Below are 19733 nucleotides of genomic sequence, written 5' to 3' on the forward strand. Positions count from 1 at the left end.
TGCACCTTCATTATTCTCATTGTTCTCCAACAACTCTTTCTTCTCTTCTTGTCACATACATTACTCTTTCTCTGAGCTGCCCCAGAACACTGTGTGTTTTTCCTCAGTATTTAATGGGAAGGTGAAGCAGAAAGAACATGGTCAATAGTTGCCGTCAGGCAAAGAGCACAGTAATGGAAGTAGCCCAGGGTGCAGAATTGCAGGTTGGATGTTGCTCAAGTCCTTTTCACTGAAACCTTGCAGCAGGAGCCTTTCATGTGATGCTAATGTGCCTAAATGATCTGTACATGTAAAGTTTAAGTACAGGGGTGACACAAGCTAGTTATACAGTTTATACCTTAAATGTTTTGCTGTTTTGCTAAAGTGATGTACTAAATGTACTGTGCCTACACTGCAACTGTTGGTGTCTCCTGGTGAATAACGTAACTGAGTTGTCACCAGGCTCTCTTGAGGAATATGTTCGGGTTCCTCAGTACTGGGAGTAGGACTCTGTCACACTTTTCCTTCAGTGACTTTCACAGTTTGGAGTCTAATCACATATGCTTGCCAGAGAAGTAGAAGTGCTTTGATTTTTATTTTGTATTGCTGGCCAAGCTGAGCATCAAATCGCACCCACAGCCACAAGCGTAACTATGTGAGTCCTGGGCTGTCACAGGCACCAGGGCAGCCCTTTCCTTTTGGTATTTAGTTAGCTTGCTAACAAACAATCATCTGAAGAACCCTTCAGCAACAGACTTTTGTAGTAGAGGACTTTGGCTTTTCGTTTTCCCCCGTGCCAGGCATCTGCCAAGCAGAAGAGAGGGATGAAAATGCCCCCATAAAAGGAAGTAAACTAAGCTGATAATATAGAGAAAAATCCACTTTTCTTGTGCATGAGGCTGGATTGTTGCCTTCCATGCTAATATACTCTTGAAGCTGTATAGCACTCGGTGAAATAATAAACAGCTCAGGTCTGAAATAAAAGCAGCCTCTCTCCAGTTTACATTTAGAGTGCATTAAGTATTAAGATACATATCTTGAGGGAGGGAAAGGTATAAATGGCAGTCAGCAGTCAGCCTGTGTGGGAGGAGACTTTGGGAGCGGAATAAGCTAGTAGAGTAAAAATAATGAGCTAAAGCATTCAGGGGATTTCAGGGAGTTTAATTAACCTTCAGAGCAGCTGAGAAGGTGTTGTTGTAGACTAGGGTTTTTGTGTGCATTAAGGGATTAGGGCTTTTTGTTTTCTGGTGTTCATTCTGGAGTGTCTTTTCCAGCTTCTTTGTCCTTTCCCCCAAGTCAGTGTTAGTGTGGTAAAGCTTCTGTAAGGTAACACATTGCTTGCGAGTGCAATAGCAGCTTACCAAAACCTGGGCTGTCTGTAGGCATCTTGAGTAGCGGATAGTGAAGGCATGGAAACCTCAGGGCAAGGTGGAAGGGACAGGAGAGGAAAGCTGCCTCACGGTTTTGTAATCCTGTTTTGATGGCTGGACTTTAAATAGTGCTGAATCTAAGAGCTGATACTTGGTTTAGCTCACCTAGCAGCACGTGTGAATGCAAGGACATGAGTGTGGTGAGTTCAATATGGAGTAGGGTTATCCTTCTAAGAATCACTTCTGTTTCAAGTTCAGAGGTTTTAGTTGAAGAAATTCTGAACTTCATTACTGCCAAAAGAGGAACTTGAGGAATTGGATAAGGAGAAGTAGAGTAGTCACGCGTGATAAACATGAAAGCTCCCTATGGTACCCATGCACGCTGCACTTGACCCACAGTGATGGTCATCTCTGGGTCTCTTGCTGCAGCTGTTGGACTAATTAATGGTAGAGCTGACACGTTCAAAACACTACGGGGCAGGGAAGAGCCCCCGTGAGTCTGCTTTTGATACCACATTCAGGGATGATGCTGTCAGTATTCAGACTTTCTGTGAATTCTGCTGGGTTACAACACGCTGTACTTCAGCTGAGGAACAAAGGCTGCCTGTGCTACTTCCATGCCTTTCTCCCTGCCTTTCTGTTTTATAGAAGGTAAACTGTAGCACTCACAGCACTTGTGCTTAATGAGAACTCTAGTGAGGGTCTCTAGGCAGAATGTCTTATGGCAGTCAGACATCCTTATTGTCAAGGAAACACTGATGCAGGAAAAATTAGTGTGATTTCAAACTTTTTTTTCTCCCCATGTGTGGCTTTAACATAACTGTCATCTTCCTCTGTGTGTGCTTTGTGTACTGGCTCTGCATATGCTTACCCACTTGTTTCTTTCTGAATTGTGCTGCTTCTTTGTGAAATGCCCATTTTATGGTAGTGTGCCATGACCCTCCAAGAGCTCAATTGCTCTCGATGCTGCACAGGAACAGAAAAGATGTCGTAACTGGTGTGCATCTAGAGGAACATGCAATCAGCTCACTGCTGTGGAGTAGTTCTTCAGAAAGAACTGGAGTGCTTACTCAGAAGGTGCCAGGTTACAGTGATCCTCATTCTAAAAGGAAAGAAAGAAAAACATTCACTGGTGTCTGTGAGAGCTGTTTACATCAGGCCTAGCAGTTTGCAGCTACCACTAACAGAACATTTCCAACGTTTTTCAGCTTAGAGAAGTGCTAGATTATCTGGTTTATTTAATTCTAGGGACCTCTAAGCATCACTCAGAAGATTCAGTATGAAGATCGGAAGCTTTGTTAGTTGTGGTCTTTGCAAAGGGAAAAGGGAACTTCAGAAATTCTGAGCACGTCTCTGACTCTTTAAGAGCATTAGGCTTTATATGCAGTAAGGTTCTGACTTGAAATAACACCTGGGGGAAAGCTGAGAGCACATTTGAGAGATGTAGAGGTGCAGAATGGCAGAGAGGGACCATCTTCAGGACAATATGAATGTTATCCTGAGTCAGGTCTGTTGTTTCTGAGTAGGAATTTTGGAGACTGATCCATAAATAGGAGCTAGCAAGGCTCTCACCCATCTCTGCCTGGATTGTTGTGTGTGTGTACCTATTTCTTCTTTTGGGAAGTACTTAAAAAACACTTCTTGGCTTCTAGGATAATGCGAGAGCAGCCAAGTGTTGTGCTTGGTGTGGCCCACACTGTTGTAAAGAGAATGTCCTCATTTGTGAGGCAAATTGACTTTGCCCTGGATTGGATGGAAGTTGAGGCTGGACGAGCTGTATACAGGTAAGATGTGGACAAAATTGTATGTTCTTTGTTTAATCCAACCTTAATGATTCCGTGGTTATCTAATATTCAGGGTTTCAGAGTTAAGGAGCTATGTTTCCTTGGTGATATATAGAATAAAAACTCCTTGATTAAATTTATCAACTATTCCATCAGGTTTTATCTGCTTTTGTATGCTGAGATTTTTCTTTTTCTGCAGCACACTTCAACATTGCTTTTGTCGCTCCTCTCCAGGAGTTATTAATAATCTCTCCTTCTATTCCTCATCCTTTGTGTCATCTTGACATGCTTTTAAAGTGGCATAAGAGATTAAGACGTAGCCAGCTGTATGTTGTTCTGGTATAATTTCTGCATTTCTAAGGGCATGAATATCGTCTGCAGAGCTTTTTGGTCTTTCCAAAATAAACAACAGAACTGAAATAGAATTTGTTTAGAAATATTTAACAGTAATTTCAAAATGGGAATTGCATTTTAAGATTCGGGGTAGAAGTTATCCTTGGGAAAGCTTGATTCCATGAATTTTGTACTAGGATGCAATGAAGTCATTGTATGATTGCAGCGGTGCAAAGGTCAAATTTAGTATGTGTACCTTATAACTGTAATTTTAATGTGTATTACAATTCCTGCAGCACTGATGCTAATGGAAGTTTGTCATTACTTTCTGTGTCAAAACAGATGCAGTAGTTAAGATCCCGTTAAAAGCTTTTGGTAGTACATGCATTAATTTTAACTGTACTACCAGAAATATTACACGTGGTCCATGTGCTGTGTTATGCTGGAAATCTGAATGCCCAACACCACTCTTAGTCCTGCAGACTTGATGTCTCAAAACCTTACTGGTAACTGTTTTGTGCACTGAGCTGAATCTGAATGCTGAGTCGATCAAGTTTTTTTTTTTTTTCCTTCTGGACCTGCAGAATTTCTTTGTGCACCCATTTCAACCTTGCAGTGGCAGAAAGTGCCTGCTGTACCCAGCAATGAGCCTGTTGTCTCCTCCAAAGAGCATTTGCCTTCGGGTTATCTGTATCCAGACCCAGCATCATCCAGTTGTTCAAAGCCTGTTCATTTCAACCTACTTCCAAGTCACTTTTTAACAGATGTTTTTCACTTTCCAGTTTGCTTGTTCAGTTTAAATGTTGGTTAAGCTTTTTCTTGTGGTCTCTAAGCTTGTTAAGGAAAGATGAAGTTAACTTTGGATGCATTTGCTGAGCAGTGATAGTTCACTTGATTGTTCTTTCTCTAGGCAGGGTGACAAGTCAGATTGCACATACATCGTCTTGAATGGACGACTGCGCTCAGTCATACGGATGGATGATGGGAAGAAGCACCTGACTGGTGAATATGGCCGAGGAGACTTAATTGGAGTGGTAAGAGTCAGTTTTGGAGAATGAATGGTTCAGCTGAGAAATTGGTATTGCCCCGCACAAAACAAACACTCATGTTCTCATCCGGTGGTAGACTTTTCACAGGTGGAGAAGATGAGAAGTTGCTTCTATCTGGAAATTCATATGATGAAATGTGGATGTGGTTATTAGACTTGGTTTAAAGAGGGAAAAAATAAAACCTCCTCCTCACAGATGAACAAAAATTCCCAGGCAACACTTGTTGTGTTTGTTTGTTTGTTTCCAATGTGGGTTACATTTGTTTCCGCAGTGAGAACAGTGCAGCTGTTAAAATAATTCAGGAAGGACTGTGGGAATGTACACTAAATAGTGATCTGAATAAATTTTACGTCATAGAAAGACTGAGTTGGCTGGGGCCACTGGGTGCATCTACACTAATGTCCTTTGAGTTAGCAGAGCTCATTTCAGGGCTTCGTCAGACTGCTAATAAACTGTACGGTTATTTAAAGGTACTAAAGCAAACTTTGATTTCCAAACTGTTGTATTTATTCATGTTTAATTTATTTCCCCTGTTGGTGTTTTAGTTTCTCAGGTCTAGTTAAATGATTGAAGTGGGAATCCCGCATCATAAGTAGTCATGATTTGCTTGACTTCTATATTTAAAATTAGAAGACTTCCAAAATGCTGAGGCTGTTGTGCAGTCCCTCTTCTACTTTCTGAGCTGAAAACTCAATGTTTTGATAGTATTTGTAGCCAGAATTTGTTTACTCTGAATGAAGAAAGCATGAGTTGGTATTAGTAGTACAGGAGGAAATTCTTGTTTACATAGGTCAAGAGGAAGAACTGTAGACTGTTTTCCTTTAGAGAGCTGATTCAAGGTCATACTGATTGCAGAAGATGGTGGTTTTGGTAGTGGTAAGATCCAAAAGTTGTGTTTCCAGCGTAGAAGAGGTCACTGCCATCTTACCAATCAGTATATAAGAGCTGGTTGTTCCTGAATGCAGGTGGGTTGCAGAAATGGCCTGTGCCTGTGTTGTAAGGTGAGGTCAGTTCCCACTACCAGAGACCTGTGCTGCAAATACACCTCAGCTGTTTTGTTTGAGAGAAGTAAAAAGATTTCAAATAACAAGGGCAAAGTCTTTGGGCCTTTTTACAGTGTGCCCAACTCACCTTGACTTGCTCAGTAACTTACAACTAAGTTGTACATTGTTCTGAAGTTAATGTGATAACAATTCTGGTGGTGTTCCCTGCAGAACCTGATGTGTTCTGGACTAGTGACTGCACCATGTCTGTTTTAGTTGCATGTGAGCAGTAGTTGAGGATATCTCCCCAGGATCAGTGCTTGGAGAAGCAGGTCTATTTTTGCAGCTAGGCATGCTCACAAGTTTTCTCTTTTTTTTTTCTTTTTGGGGCTGTTTCTTTGGGATACCTCATTAAAGGTAAAATGATATGGTTTGACAGGAACAAAAGCTGAGCTCTTTTGTGGCTAATTGTGCTGGTGTGAGGTCTTCTAGCGTGTGAATAAGGCTTTGACATTTGTCAGGCATTTCCCTGCTGTTATTTCCTTGCTCTTGTTTACTGGTTGCAGTCAGCAGCCCCCTGCCAAGCTTCTGGAGTTTTGCAGAGCTACCAGGTTAAAACAGCTGAGCTGCTGTTCTGCTTTCTGAGAGAAGTTCTGGATGATGATGATGGAGCATGTGGTCTGAACTCTCCCTCCCTGTACAAGCAGAGGTGCCACCTTCAGCACAGGGTTTCATAGTGGCTCAGCTCCCTGGTTGAGAGAAGAGAGGTTGGTTGCATGTCTATGTCTGCCCTAACAGTGCCGGGTTTGTGGGTGCCTTCCCAGGCACAGATGCACAAATACCATACAACTTATGTCTGAGCTACTCTGGATCTGCGTTATGACATGAGTCATTTGAAGACTTCTGTGACTCCGTGGACGTCACCTACTCCTTCCTACCCATGGTTCCCAGGCCCACTGACTCATGCTGCCATTTGTTGAACAAATCTCGATGCTCTGGCTGTCTTTTGAAAACACGGGGGAGGATTTGTAAAGATTGCCAAGTTTAATGTAGTCGTTCTTTGCAGAGGGCATTAGTAAAATGACATTTTTCCTTTTAAAAAGGATTTGTTTATCCCATTCTGCAAGATCTGTTACAAGCCTTTAAAAACGTGATGAAGGTTTTTCTGTTGTTGTCTTCTGTTTGTTTTCCAGAAAGTGAAGTCACTGGGAGGGCCTGGGTGCTTCCAGGAATCAAGTTAGTACTTGGTGTTGGTAGTTTGGTCAATCTGTGATGTGTACATCTCCAAAACCTCCCCAAGACCACTGTGCCACACTGAGCCGTGTGCGCTAACTAAAGTTAGTGTCCTAAAGTAAAGTTAGTGTCAAGTTAGCACTTGAAATCAATGTATTTTTGTTTACCTCTATCTCAGATCTTTAAGTGCCGTGTGTCACACGCATAGGAAATGAGTACCTGTCATTTCTGCTTTCAGAAGTGAAGTCCTTCAGACAAGATGTTAATTTTCAAGCATGTATGTGCACTCCCAAGGATTAACTTGAGGCTCGAGCCGTTTTGTTCCCTATACTGACTCAGTGGCATCTGTTCCTGAGGTCTGTCAGTTCGGGGGGAGAGGAACAGACTAGAAACTGAAGTTTTCTTTCCTCCTGTTGTTACGTGGAGCTGCCTTGGGTGGTTGTGTGTCGGGAAGATGGGAGCCGTCTTAGAAGGACTCTGCCAACTGCCTGCTGCTGCTCGTCCCATTAATGGGTGCTTCCAGCTGCTGCATCCGGTGATGTCAGAACTTGTTTGAAAGCCTTCTGTCTAGTTTCCAGTGGGCAATGATGAATCTATTCAATTATCCCCTTATGTTTAAATGCAGTTCGTGACAGTGCCGTTGTGTAGAGGCTCTGGTTTGTTCCTTCTGGGGGAGAATCTTTTAACATGTTGGTGCTATTTCTCACAGATGAGCTTGTGAAAAAGCTTGGGATGTTAACTTCTTTATAATCTCATCATACTGTTATGTGAGCTAAAGGGTACTTCTGCTGGCATTGGTTCTCCTGTGTCCAGCTGTCCTCCAGGGGAAATTAAATTCTCATTCCTGTGTTTAATGGTGCCAGGGATTCTCTTCACTAGATTGTTCAAGATGGTATATTGGTGTCTTTTTAGTTCTGATCTTGGCCGACTGCTGCGGATTGAAGTTTTTGCTCTTGATTTTGATGTCATTCATGGATTTTTTTTTTTTTTTTTGAGAAAGAGGATTCCTTTTCATTTGCATGTTCATTATGCCTGTTGGTATCAGGCAAACTGGCTCTTCGGTTGTCATATAGCATTGGGCCCAGCACAGCTAATGAGGCTGAGAGGAGCTCAGAGGAGTTCTTCTGTGCTTTTTGTTGTTTCTTTATGTGTGGGTTTTATTTATTTATTTATTTATTATAGTCCCAGGTAGGTTGTGGGATTACAACCCCAAGCAAAGGTTGAGTTGGGTGTTTCTTGCTTCTTTTGTCATTGGAAAGGCGCTGCTGGGTAAGGAGAAGGGTGAGGGAAAATTTTTTGTCTTAAGTGAGTTCCTGAAGGAAGGCTGCCATGTTTCTAAGATGACTGAATGCCATGCAGCTCACAGCGAGGTCAGTGACAGCTGTTGAGCTTGTAATATGTTTAAAAGTGGGGCTGTTGCATGCCATGTAGCTAGACTTATCTGTAGCCACCTGCTCCAGGAAACTGCTGTCCGCAGCGTCTCACCAGGAAACCAGCTGGCTGTCAGAAATGCCCTGCTGGGGAATTTGCAGCAGTGTTTTGGTTACTTCAAGACCCTTCCTGCCCCTGTCCAGCATTCAGAACACCCCTTCTTACTTGGAGGATTTCATTCATTTGTGGGTAGTAAAACAAGTGCAGAATGACATTTGTGCACTGCCGTTGTCAGTGCAGGGCAGCACAAGAAGATGCATTGCCAGTGCTGCAGCATAGCACACCAGGTCTGCTGTGCAGGAAATCGTGCTCTGCACTCTAGAAATAATGGCTGTTCCAGGTGTTTTTAGATGCTAAGCTGTTCATCTCATTAATGTTAACATAGCTCAGTGTGCGTGTTTTTTTTTTTTCTCTGAAAAGTTAAAACCCAAGATAATCTGTAAATGACTTCTGATTTCCTCAGGGGTTTGGAGCACCGTCCTTTTGAAATGCACCACTGTTAGAAATGTTTAATTGCTGAGTAATCCTCAAAGGGAGCACCGGTATCAGGATTACACTTGTCAGGCTTTTATTCCTTATCAGTATTAATGCTGTCATACACCGCCTGCTCTCGGCAGCACCAAGCTCACTGAATAGCACCGTACCCTCAATAACAGCACTAAAACCAGGCAAGTTCCACTCTGTTAGGGTTGGTTCCATTGGCAATTTTCAAGTGGGAGATTTTTTTTTTTCCTTATTACTTGCATGTGATTATATTCAAACCACGAATTCTACAGTTCCTAAGCTTTAAGGCACTGAAAAATGAGAGGTTAATTCAGGATTAATGGCACCTCAGGCGCTCTGGGCACAGCCTGTATCTGTGGAAACTGGAGGCGGATGAGGTCCAGAAGTCGCTCGGCATTGAGCTGGAACACGTGGCTCTGGAAGGAGGTGTTCTCTTGCCATCTCTTGCACCGCCTGTCTTGGTAAGATGTTACTAAAATTATTTTTTGCCTAGTATCTTAGGTGTGAAGTTGTAAAGAAAAACAAAGATAGCAGCATTTACCGGTGGAGAAATGAGACATGGGAAGCTCTGAGAAATGAGCTCATGCTTGCACAGCTGAATTAGTGTCAGACTGAAATTAGAAGCTCAGCGTCCTGATTCCCAGACCTGCTTCAGGGATGCTCTCGGCTGAAGGGCAGTCATTGCTCTGAGCCTGCTGGACCTCGCTTTCCCGGTGGCTTCCTCACAGTGGGAGCTGTTGAATAGTGTATTTTTTGGGTTCTCACACCCGCCACAATTTATTTGTTCACTGCAACTTATATTTTATCTTGATTCTGACAGCTGATGTAAGCAGGAGACCATAGCTGAAAATGGTTGTGGTGCAGTGTAGCAGCCTGGTAGGGTCTGTTGTTAATTTTTCTGGCGTTGATACTGTGAGGGGAAGTCATTTGGTTTTGTAGGTGCCACCAATAAAGCTCCTTAGCCAAGGGCTCTTGAGAGAACGTTAGGGTCTGTGATGGCAGGGAGATGGGCTGATGACCTTCTGGGTTTCAGAGAGGGGACTTTCATCAAACTGTCATTGCTTACACTGCTTCATGTCTCCCTTCTTCCAGACAAACTTCCTTTTGATTATGTCATTGCTATTGTCCATCTGTCAACTAGCTCTCCATACAACTTCTGGTCTCCTCTTCAGGACCATCTCACATTTCCCCTGCGTTCTGCTCCTTTCTCCTTTCCATTCTGAGGGACACTGCATCAAACTAAGCTGGTTTGCGAGTGGTGTGAGTTAATACCATGTCCCCTTCAACCTCTACTAAATACATGCATAAGTTAGCAAAAGAATATTTTTTTTTCCTTACAACTTGTCTTTTTGGCAAGTGACATTAAGTAAGGGAGAGGAATGGGATCCCTTCCATCATGGAAGTGCTTGGAGGCTCCCAAACAGCAGGAAGCAGAGGTGAGGAACAGTATTCATGGAGAAAGGCTGAGCAGTGAAGGATGGGGAAGGATGTTGCTGAAATTGCAGCTGTGTTTGCTGTTCTTGTTCTTGTTTGCTGCTGTTCTTGTGATGTGCAGCTGAGTCAAAGGCAATCAGATCTTTCCCTTGTTAGAAGGTATTTGAGCAGGTCACCGTGCTCTGTTCTCTCTTTCCATTGCTGACATTCGAGCACCATTCAGTCATAACAGGAATGTGCTGTGTGCCTGTCAGTAGCACAATGCTGGCAGATGCTATTCAGAGAACCTGTGTACATCTAATGGCTGCTGGGTTGTTGGTTTTTTGGGGGGGGAAGGGGGGATGGATGGGGAGAGAAGTGCTCCAGGTAGCATTTAGTGTATTTGTAAGCTTTTTATTGGTTTAGGGGAGTGGAGTGTGAGTGTTTTCTACAGCCAGATGTAGATAGAAATGAAGCTCAGATATACCGAGAGGTTTGCTACCAGTTCCCTTCCCCACCTATACCCCTTCTCTTTTCGGTCCCTTAATTACATTCAGCAGTGTAACAGGGCAGTCATTGCACTGCTACTGCATGCAGGCTCAGTTCTTCTCTGGAGAAGCAGTAACATGACTTCCACTGCCTTAATTACAAAAGGTAGGAAGCTCAGTCTTCATTTTTACATACATGGATACACGTATGTTAAGGTGTATATGTCTTCCTTGTGTATTTCTGTGTATGAGTCCTATACACAAGCATACATATAAATAGAAGAGAGTTTGGATTCCTCTTTCTGCCTAGTGTAAGTGCTGGATGTCCTCAGTCGCAGGGTTAATTTGGCACACAAAGGATTGCAGAAAGTGGTTGTCAGAATAACTTTCGAGAGTACATGGTGTACCACATTCATCCACTGGCACTGCTCCCACAAATAGCATCGATTTGCAGCTCGTCTGGTTGCACTTCCCACTCGTTCATTGCTTCCAGCAGTGTCTCCTCTGTCCTTTCCTGATACAAGCGAGTTAATGTTTCGGATCCGTCCAAACTGGCAGGAGGAAACATATTTGAGATAAGCCACGTATTTGCTTCAGGTGCAGACAAGCTGAGGAAAGGCCTGAGAGCAGCTTGTTTAAACGAGAAGAGAAATGTTCCATGTAGTGTTTGGTTGCCCTTCATGTAACATTCATTAGGTTACATGGCCGTGTTCAGTTGCAGCAGCCTCATCTGCTGTCCTAGCCTGGCAGGAGCACTGCTGTGCCAATCCATGTGTGCGTGGCTTTCGTCTGCCTGCACGGCTGTGCTGGCTGCTGGGATGTGTGTGCTGCCCATACCTGTGTGGCTGCCTTGTTTTTTCTTTTTCCATGAGCCTCCTAAACTATCAGCAGATGTCAGTGTTGACATTTTGTCTCATGCCTCCGCTGGTGCAGCTACACTTCCTCGGGTGGTATATTTCATCCCTGTGTCTCCTGGTGTCCTGTGGCCTCCCCTGTTCCTTTACCTGTTTGTTTCTGGGCTGCTAATTATTGCCAAAGTGTCTTGAGTGAGCATGAAAACGTTAAGGCATACAAACACCAGGCTAATGGGCAGGCAGCACTTGGGGCTGTCGTGAAGGGGGAGGAAATCTTTGGAAGATGAAGATTTTAAGTTAACTTAAATCCTGGGGTTCAGACCTTCTCAGGGTCCTCTGACACCCCAACCTCGTGCTCCTGCGGTGCTTGCTGTTGTGCTGTGCTGTGCTGGAGATGGTGGTGTACGGCTGGGCTTTCTGCTGTCAAAGATGACTGCTTTTTGTGAGCTCACAGCAAGGAAAAGACGAGTATGAGAAAAAGAAATATGATATACAGGAGAATAAAAGATTATTGGGGTGAAATAACAGCTATAGAGAAAGAGAAGCTGAAAGCGGTGTGTTATACACATGGATGGGGAGGGAATGCACAGAAGAGCCAAAAGCGCATATGAATCTAGTGCTGGCTGAAGACAGGCTAACCTGAAGGAGCCTTGGGTTTGATCAAGTTCTCCTCGATATATCTGAGGTGCCTACAGCTCAAAATGTGGATAGCTGTGTGTCCTTCCCTGGGGATATTGACCCAGGGTCACAAAATCATAGGGGTTGGAAGGGACCTCTGGAGATCACGGAGTCCAACCCCCCCGCTGAAGCAGGTTCCTTGCAGTAGTAGGCTGCGTATGCTGAAGTTTAGCAAACATTGAAAGTGTTTTGTTGGATGTGGCTCAAAAAGGACTTTGGAGTAATTAGACCAGCTTACAGCAAGCAGGGCGCTTGCTGGATGTTACTTTGCAACTGTGTAATTTGGAGAGAGCTGGAGGAGCTGTCAGGGCTGACTGTTGAAAGTGGAGTCAGAAGAGGTCGTGAGAATGTAAATTGCTTTCCTCCCTTGTTTTAAAGGATTTATAGCACTTTTTCTTTGTAAAAGCTTCTAAGCCAAGGTTGTGAATCATTGGCATCGTACGTGATGCATCATATGTGTTTTTATCACTATTTAATGCTGAATTAGGAAGAGATGAAAAAAAGCCTGTCAGAATTAACTGGAAGAAACAGTAAAAAGAGCATAGGTCTGTCTGTGAGTTTCTTCTTTTTGTTAGCAGTAGCAACAACAGAACTGCAGCAGTGAAGGGGGGACCACCTCCTGTGTGAAGTGTGCCATCAGTTACAAGGACCACGGAGTAACACTTGCAGTTTCCATGTACTCCTCAGTGCAAATTATTAATACCACTCAAAGCATCACTTCATGCATCCCTTAGAGGAGATGGAGTAAAGGCAGTGTTGCACAGACAGACTTCTGAGATTTGATGGGGTTAGAAGAGAGGAGACATTGGTATTTACTGTACATGAGGAGCCGTAGGGCAGATGTGGGAGAAATGGGCACGGGACATTTGGTGCTGCAGTGTGACTGCTGAAACAAGGCAGCCTGGCTGCTTGCAGAGCAGAAACAGCGCTGCAGCATGGCTTTGCTGCGGTTATAACATCAGATATTAAGGTGGCAGAGAGAAGAGCCAGTAGAGCCAGAGCAGGGAGGTGGTGGCTGCGGCCTTCAGGGAGCTCCATGAACACTGGAGGATCATTTGAGGGAGTGCAGGGTGAATAAAGAATGGCAGTGGTGATTAAAACCCAACACCAGTGAAGGGCAGGGCTGATAGAGGCTCCTCACTGAGGAGGAGCGGATGCTGTGGGAGAACAACCAGAGGACCAAAAGAAGTGCTCTTTGCTTCCAGCGAAATATATTGTGCTCAGTGGAATTTGAAAAGAAATGGGAAAGGGGGCATGAGTACTTCCTTACATTGGAACAAATGCTGTAGCTGTGTTGTGTGCTGGAAGGGATAAATGGTTACAGCAGTCTGGGAAGAGGTTCTTTCTGAGCCAGGGTGATAGATATATCTACTTACGTGTCTAAAAACTACAGAATTTCCTCCCTCTCTTTGTGTAACCAAGAATTAATCTTAGGGGTGATCTGCTGATGGCAGGTGGATTTTGTCCATATTCAGGTTCAAGCTAGATTGCCAAGTCTTGTGCTGCTTACAAACCTGGAACATAAGGAAGGTTGCTTAAAACGTTCACTGGACAAAGGAGCCAAATCAATTTGATTGTGGCTTGAAGTTGAAGTGATTTTAAGTTTGTGTTGTCTGAACCTTGTTTTTTACAGCAATAATAGAAAAAAAAAAACCCACCCAAAACAACAACAAAACCAACCCAGCAAACCCCACATCTCTGAATAAGCAGCATCTCGAACAGTTTATTAAGAAGGATAAATACAAAGAAGAAAAGCTCAGTTGACAGGGGAAAAATATGACTCAATGGTTAGAAGGTCTTTCTGTCCCCAAAAAGGGTGAGGAAAAACCAATGCCTGTTCAATTTGGGAGTGCCCTGTGTACAAAATTATAGAACTGGTGCAACATGGGCCCTGTAAGCACGGAGTGCTGAGAGGGAAGCAAGAACGTAGCAAAGGTGGAGAACGGTCCTACAGGTGGTCTGGGTGTTGAATGGGAACTTTCCATCTTCCAGAGAAGAGGAAGCATTATATGAATCATCTGGGAAAACTAATGGAAGTAGAGGTTGGGAATGCAGATGTTAAGGACAAGGCAAAACTTGAATTTCTTGGTGTACAGTGTCTGAGACCCAGAGTGTTGTCTAAGCTGGGATAGTGGAGTGTGTTTGCATGAGGATAGCCGAGCTGCTAGCAAGACTTGTATAATGCACGTATGCAAGAGTGGCACAAAATCTGTGCTCTGTAAGCAGTTGGGAATTGCTTTCAACAAAGCTGCTGGAGCTGCAGGAGTGCATAACGCAGGGTGCTGTGAATGCCTCTTGCTCTGCAGACCTGAGCAGCTCCCAGTAGAGGAGGCTGGAAGAAGGTCTCCATCTCCCTTTTGTTCTCCCTATGGACAAACAGCATTCAACTGAAACAGAAAAAGTCACAATTTGGAGGAAAAAAAAAAAAATTCCCTGAGGCTTTGTTTTGAATTGTAATTCTCTTTTCGCAAGTCTCATCTCCTCTGAAAGACTTGTGAGCTGCTGGGAGCAGTGTTAATTTTGTGCACTCTCATATAATGGAAAGAGTGGAAAAGGGTGTTACGCACTGGGACTGTTTCTCTTTAAACAAATTGAACTCAGCAAGTTGATGACTGGTTGAGAAGAAGGAGTTTTATTTTAGTGATTGAAATCCTTAATCTGCTTTCAGAGGGAGGAAGCTTAACGGCAGATCTGAAAACCTGAGGTCAAAAGCTGGTAGTAGGGATCAGAGATGAACAGAGGATATTGCACAACCATTGGGGTAACCCTGAGGGGGACTTGTGAATGGACAGGGATGGCATGACCTCACCCCGCAGCCTGTGGGCTGCATAGTTGGTTTCAAACGTCATTACATAACAAAACACCCCTGGCACTGAACAAAAACCAAAGGCCTAGTCTTGCAAAATGGTGTTAATTCACATTAACTTGTGAGGTTGTTCACACACAGCACAATTGTGGTTGAATTAAGCTCCTCTGACCCAGCTATTTTTGAGAATGAATGATACAAGCGGGCTCATCTCAGCCTTGTGGACTAATTGCAAGTGCTGTGGCCGTCTGCATTGCCCATTTTGTGCACGTGCGGTCTTCCAAGAATGCACTCCTGTTGTAAGTGGGGTCACGGAGCTGCGTGTTTTAAATTAATCTCCTTGTACAGAAGTGCATGTCTGGCCCAGCTCAGCCAGCACACCGTGTGTAATCCCCCCCGCTAACTCTGAGCACTAGTTCTGTAGGGGAGGCATTACGTCCGTTGGAATTTGCTGTAAACAGAAGCTATGCAACCAGATCTGTAAAAAGCAATCATAAGCTGATATGTTATTTTCTTCTATTTTTGCCGGGCAACTTACAATGGGAGTTGGTGCTTGTTTTTCTTCAAAGTGCCCATTTATTGCAGCCGGGGTGGGGATGTTGTTTTTGTGTTAATCTCAGTGATTGCAGCTGGTACAGCAGCCACTATTTTTTTTCTGAGTGCATGATGTATGGGTTTTAAACCCAGTAAACACTGCCTAGTGCTAGAACTTGCACAAGTGCACTGGGCTGTTACTAAGCAATTAAGTGCTGCAGCTCACGCCTGAGCTCCAAGTGACGCCATCTCTCCTAGCGGGCGATCTCATTAGGAGTGTGGAAATATTTCACCAGGGGATTTGATTTCTGCATTTCAGAGCACCACGGGAGCTGGTGCCGGGCTCTGCGGTGGTACAGGAGGGGATTCGGCACACGGCTGCACTCTGCAGAGCAGGGCTTCACAACCTGCTCCTCGGTTATATTGTGTCGGTTCTTCCCTGCAAAGGAGAACATCTCAACATCAGTTTTCACAGTGCCACCGTTTGCTCCAAACTTCTATTCTCCATAAATTAACTGTTTCTAAATTAAGTAATCGGACACTGTATTCAGGTTGCTGCATTCTGTAACGTGTTTTTGTGTTTACACAGCACAGATCCACATGTGTGTACCTGGGGAAGAGCAAAGCTCTCTTCTGCCAAAACATGTGGGTTTGCTTCTCTTCCCTTTCTCAGCAACTCTTGCCTGTTTTAAGGCTGCTGCTATTCAGCTTCTGAGACTGAAATGAATGTACTTCAGAGTGATGGTAGGTGAAGGGAGGGAGAACAAAGAAAGAGAAAGCAGTAGGGAACTGAATTTTCCTCTTTCTCTCAGGTGGCTTTCTTGCAATTAAAAATGAAGGATTAAAAGATACAGCAAAAAGATATAACTTCTGTTGCTATGAGCGTGCAAGACAGCAGAACATCCGTCTGTGAGGTTTGGATTGCATAGATATTGCTACATGCTGCAGATGGATGTACCTTTAGGAAGCTCCCTCTGTTAGGGCTCCTAGGGGATGGGGTGGGAAGTAATATTCTGTTTGCAGTGTAGGTGACCAAAAAGTGTGATAGTCCCATTTTTGGGAATGTTTGGTTTCTTCACCCTGACGTACTATTTTTACAGCACATTAAGCATTATCTCTAATGTTTTGGCTCTGTTCTCTTTCAGGTAGAGGCACTAACCCATCAGCCTAGAGCCACAACAGTTCATGCCGTCAGAGATTCAGAACTTGCCAAACTCCCAGAGGGAGCCCTGACATCTATCAAACGCAAATTCCCCCAGGTAGGAAAATTACAACTATTTTCTGTCTGCATTAAATGGTATCTCGGGAGCTAAAACTCTCCATTAGCACAGAGCCCTCTGGATTTTTTTGCATGATTGATGCATTCTCAGAAAACGTCTTGTTCTGTCTCAATCTGATCTGATCTATTCCAGACTTCCACCAACTTCTCTCCCTTTATCCTCTATATATCTGGAAAAAGTTCACACTACTACGTATGCATGTCCTGCATTTAAAGTGGAAATCACTTAGTGGTATTAACAGTAAATGACAGTTTGGACTTCAAAATCACTTTGAAATGTTATTATTCATATGTCCTACTCACTAGGACTCAAAGTCAAGCCTTGATTATATATACTTTTATTTCCAGAGCATTGATACTTGGGAGCTGGTTTTCTTCTTCCTCCCTTTCTGTGCCATCCATCCTCATTCCGCAACTGCCACCAACTCTTTATGTTCCGAAGACTGTGATTGCTCCCTTGAATCCATCAAGTCATTCATCTTCTTTAATTCACTTGACATTATACCTCTTTCCTGCAAATCTAAGAGTGATGGACTTAAAATTTAATTGTTTTTGTCCCTAAGAGCATCATGGACATAAAGCACTAAGTCGTTTAACTAGCCTTAAAGACAATTCTTTAATGCTGTTACTTCAAGTTATTTCTTTTCCTCTCTTTAAGACATGTAGTTATTTTACCAGATTTCTTAAAAAGCTGCCAAAGTGACAAGCCTGATTAAAATACTCATGTTATTTTGTCTTTCTAAGACCATAATACCATCTAGGAGATAGTTTGGGTTTTTTTCAGTTGTGAATTAGAAAGTCTGTATTCATGCACTCTCACATTACAAAAGCTTGGAGGTATTTGTCTGTGTTAATTCTGGAGTTTCATCACTGCGGTGAGTGTTCAGAATCTTCCTGATTTCCATGTAAGCATAACTTTTGCTGCAACGTTTTTGGACTTCTGTTGTTAGTTAATAAGTCACTCCTGGATCCCCGAATCCTTCCTGAATAGTTTGCTGATTCTATTCTCGTCTGTTCAGCTTAACAGATTTGTTGCCCACATTTATGAACTGGTAGCAATAGATGACTTCTTGTACATAATTAGCAACAAACTGGGCAGAGATAGCATGGCATGCTGCTTGAGTTGCCCTTTCAATATTGCTCCCCTTGCTGACTGAACAGGAGATGAGGAAATGAGCCAGTTGGAGTTTCAAACCACCTTTCTCCTTACTCATCCTTTCTTGATAATTTTAAATGTTACCCATAGACATTTAAACTGTGAATTACTAGCAAGCACTGAACATTTAACGTTCAGTAATATCTTGAATGCTGAGCTGCACAAAGGCTGCGTTCTGATTCTGTGCTTTTATCACGGGCAATAATTAATTTCTGTGTCTTCACTCTTTCCACTCTTTCCATTTCTTGTTCTATCAAAGGGCAGAATTCCTTTCCCCCAGATGGTACTCTGTAGAGCTGTGAATCTTTCCACTTTGCAGTTGAAGCTGAACTAGTGTGCTGTATTTATAGTACAATTCAAACACTTACTTGTAATAGAAATTGAATAATCCTCCCGTATCTGAAGAATGCATTCCATCAGCCACAAATTCCTAACCTTCCGAGGACTGAATTCTGGAGGATCATAGGCTTGCCTATAGTTTAGCCAACTATCTGTAACGGAAGAAGAGGAAAAGTTGTCTCTCAAAAGAGGCTGTTAGAAAAACACATTATTTGCTGCTGCTGTTTGAGATCCCTGAGTTCTGAGATTAATACTAAACTAGTGTCAAAGTTGTGAGAGCTTCTGTTTTCATTATAGGGTGATTTTTGAACAAGCATTAGAATTAGAGGAACATAAGAGACTTTAAGCAGGGGATTTGTTGGCTTTGGACTGTCTTAAGAAAATAAGATAAATGTTTATATGATCTCAGAGTTCTTGTGTTTTCTCTTTTTGCCTGTTAGATCCATTAGACAAAAGAGAGGAAGGGTAGAAGTGAGAGAGAATTCAATTGATGGAGAAAAACGATTGGGTAGAAAGTTTGAAATCTGCTGGGCAGCACGGAGTCAACAGTGAAGTTCAGAGGATGTAATGGAGAGAACTCTTTGAGCTGAAAACTAATATATTGCATTCAGGGAAGGCTCTGGGCAGCAGTTTCCTAGAAGAATCCAGGGATCATAGTGTTGCTCAGGTTGGAAAAGACCTTCAAGGTCATCAGGTCCAACCAAGGGGATGATAGAGATCAGAAGCTGAACATGTCTTAACAGTGCTGTGCCATAGTGGAAAATGTAACTCTGTTATTAAAATGCTTTTTGGAGGGGAGAAATCCTTGCATCCTTCCTGATACTGGAAAAGCTCCAGTGTCAGCCTGTGGCAGCGCTTGAAGGAAGAGGCAGACCAAATGATGAGAGGCTGGAGGATCAAAGGATGAGAGGCTGGTGTTTGGAAATATTAACCTACAGAGGCAAAAAGATTGAAAGGTTAATGGAAAAAGTGATAGCTGTTTTCAAGCGTATGAAGTTATCTTCTGATAGAAAGGGCATGAATTACTCACCATATCGAGACAGAGCAAATGGTAGTGTACTGAAATTGCAGCAGCTGGATATTGAGAAAAGACTGCATCTGCTCCCTAGAGAGGCTACAAGATTGTTACTTGTTTGTATAACCTCTTAAATCATTATGTTTGAGGTGGTGTTCAGTGCTGAGCCACGTGAACTCTGAGCTGTGTTCCCTCCTGTTGCTCTGGTAGAAGGATTTATATGCAGGATGTATGATATTCTCCCTATCCAACCAGAAGGAATGCAGTAATGAAGGGACAGCAGGTGCAGTCATTTTGGAGTAACCAACTAGGATGCAATAACCAGCGTGTGATTCTGCAGAGTGATGGAGATTTCCCTCTTAGTTCTCTTGTATGGGGGGGGAAAGACAAAAATGAACCAAAACAAACTGTGCCTCTGTTGAACATACGTGTCCCTGACTGAGTGAGGAGGTTCTGCACACCTCAGTCTTGTTTGGGGGAACAGTGATCCACCATTGGTGCTTGT

General features: G+C 43.2%; 1 protein-coding gene across 3 annotated transcripts in view; it reads left to right on the forward strand.

Moving 5' to 3' along the window:
• PNPLA7 (patatin like phospholipase domain containing 7) overlaps nt 1-19733 on the forward strand; it is a 116458-nt gene that overhangs the window by 31871 nt on the left and 64854 nt on the right. For all 3 annotated transcript variants that reach the window (XM_025156087.3, XM_040649098.2, NM_001130742.2), the window contains 3 exons: nt 3002-3133; nt 4377-4500; nt 16585-16698. In XM_025156087.3, the coding sequence (XP_025011855.1) occupies nt 3002-3133; nt 4377-4500; nt 16585-16698 (370 nt within the window). The remainder of the gene's footprint in view (nt 1-3001; nt 3134-4376; nt 4501-16584; nt 16699-19733) is intronic.

Source organism: Gallus gallus, chromosome 17 (assembly GCF_016699485.2).
Source record: "Gallus gallus isolate bGalGal1 chromosome 17, bGalGal1.mat.broiler.GRCg7b, whole genome shotgun sequence".
Taxonomy (NCBI): domain Eukaryota; kingdom Metazoa; phylum Chordata; class Aves; order Galliformes; family Phasianidae; genus Gallus; species Gallus gallus.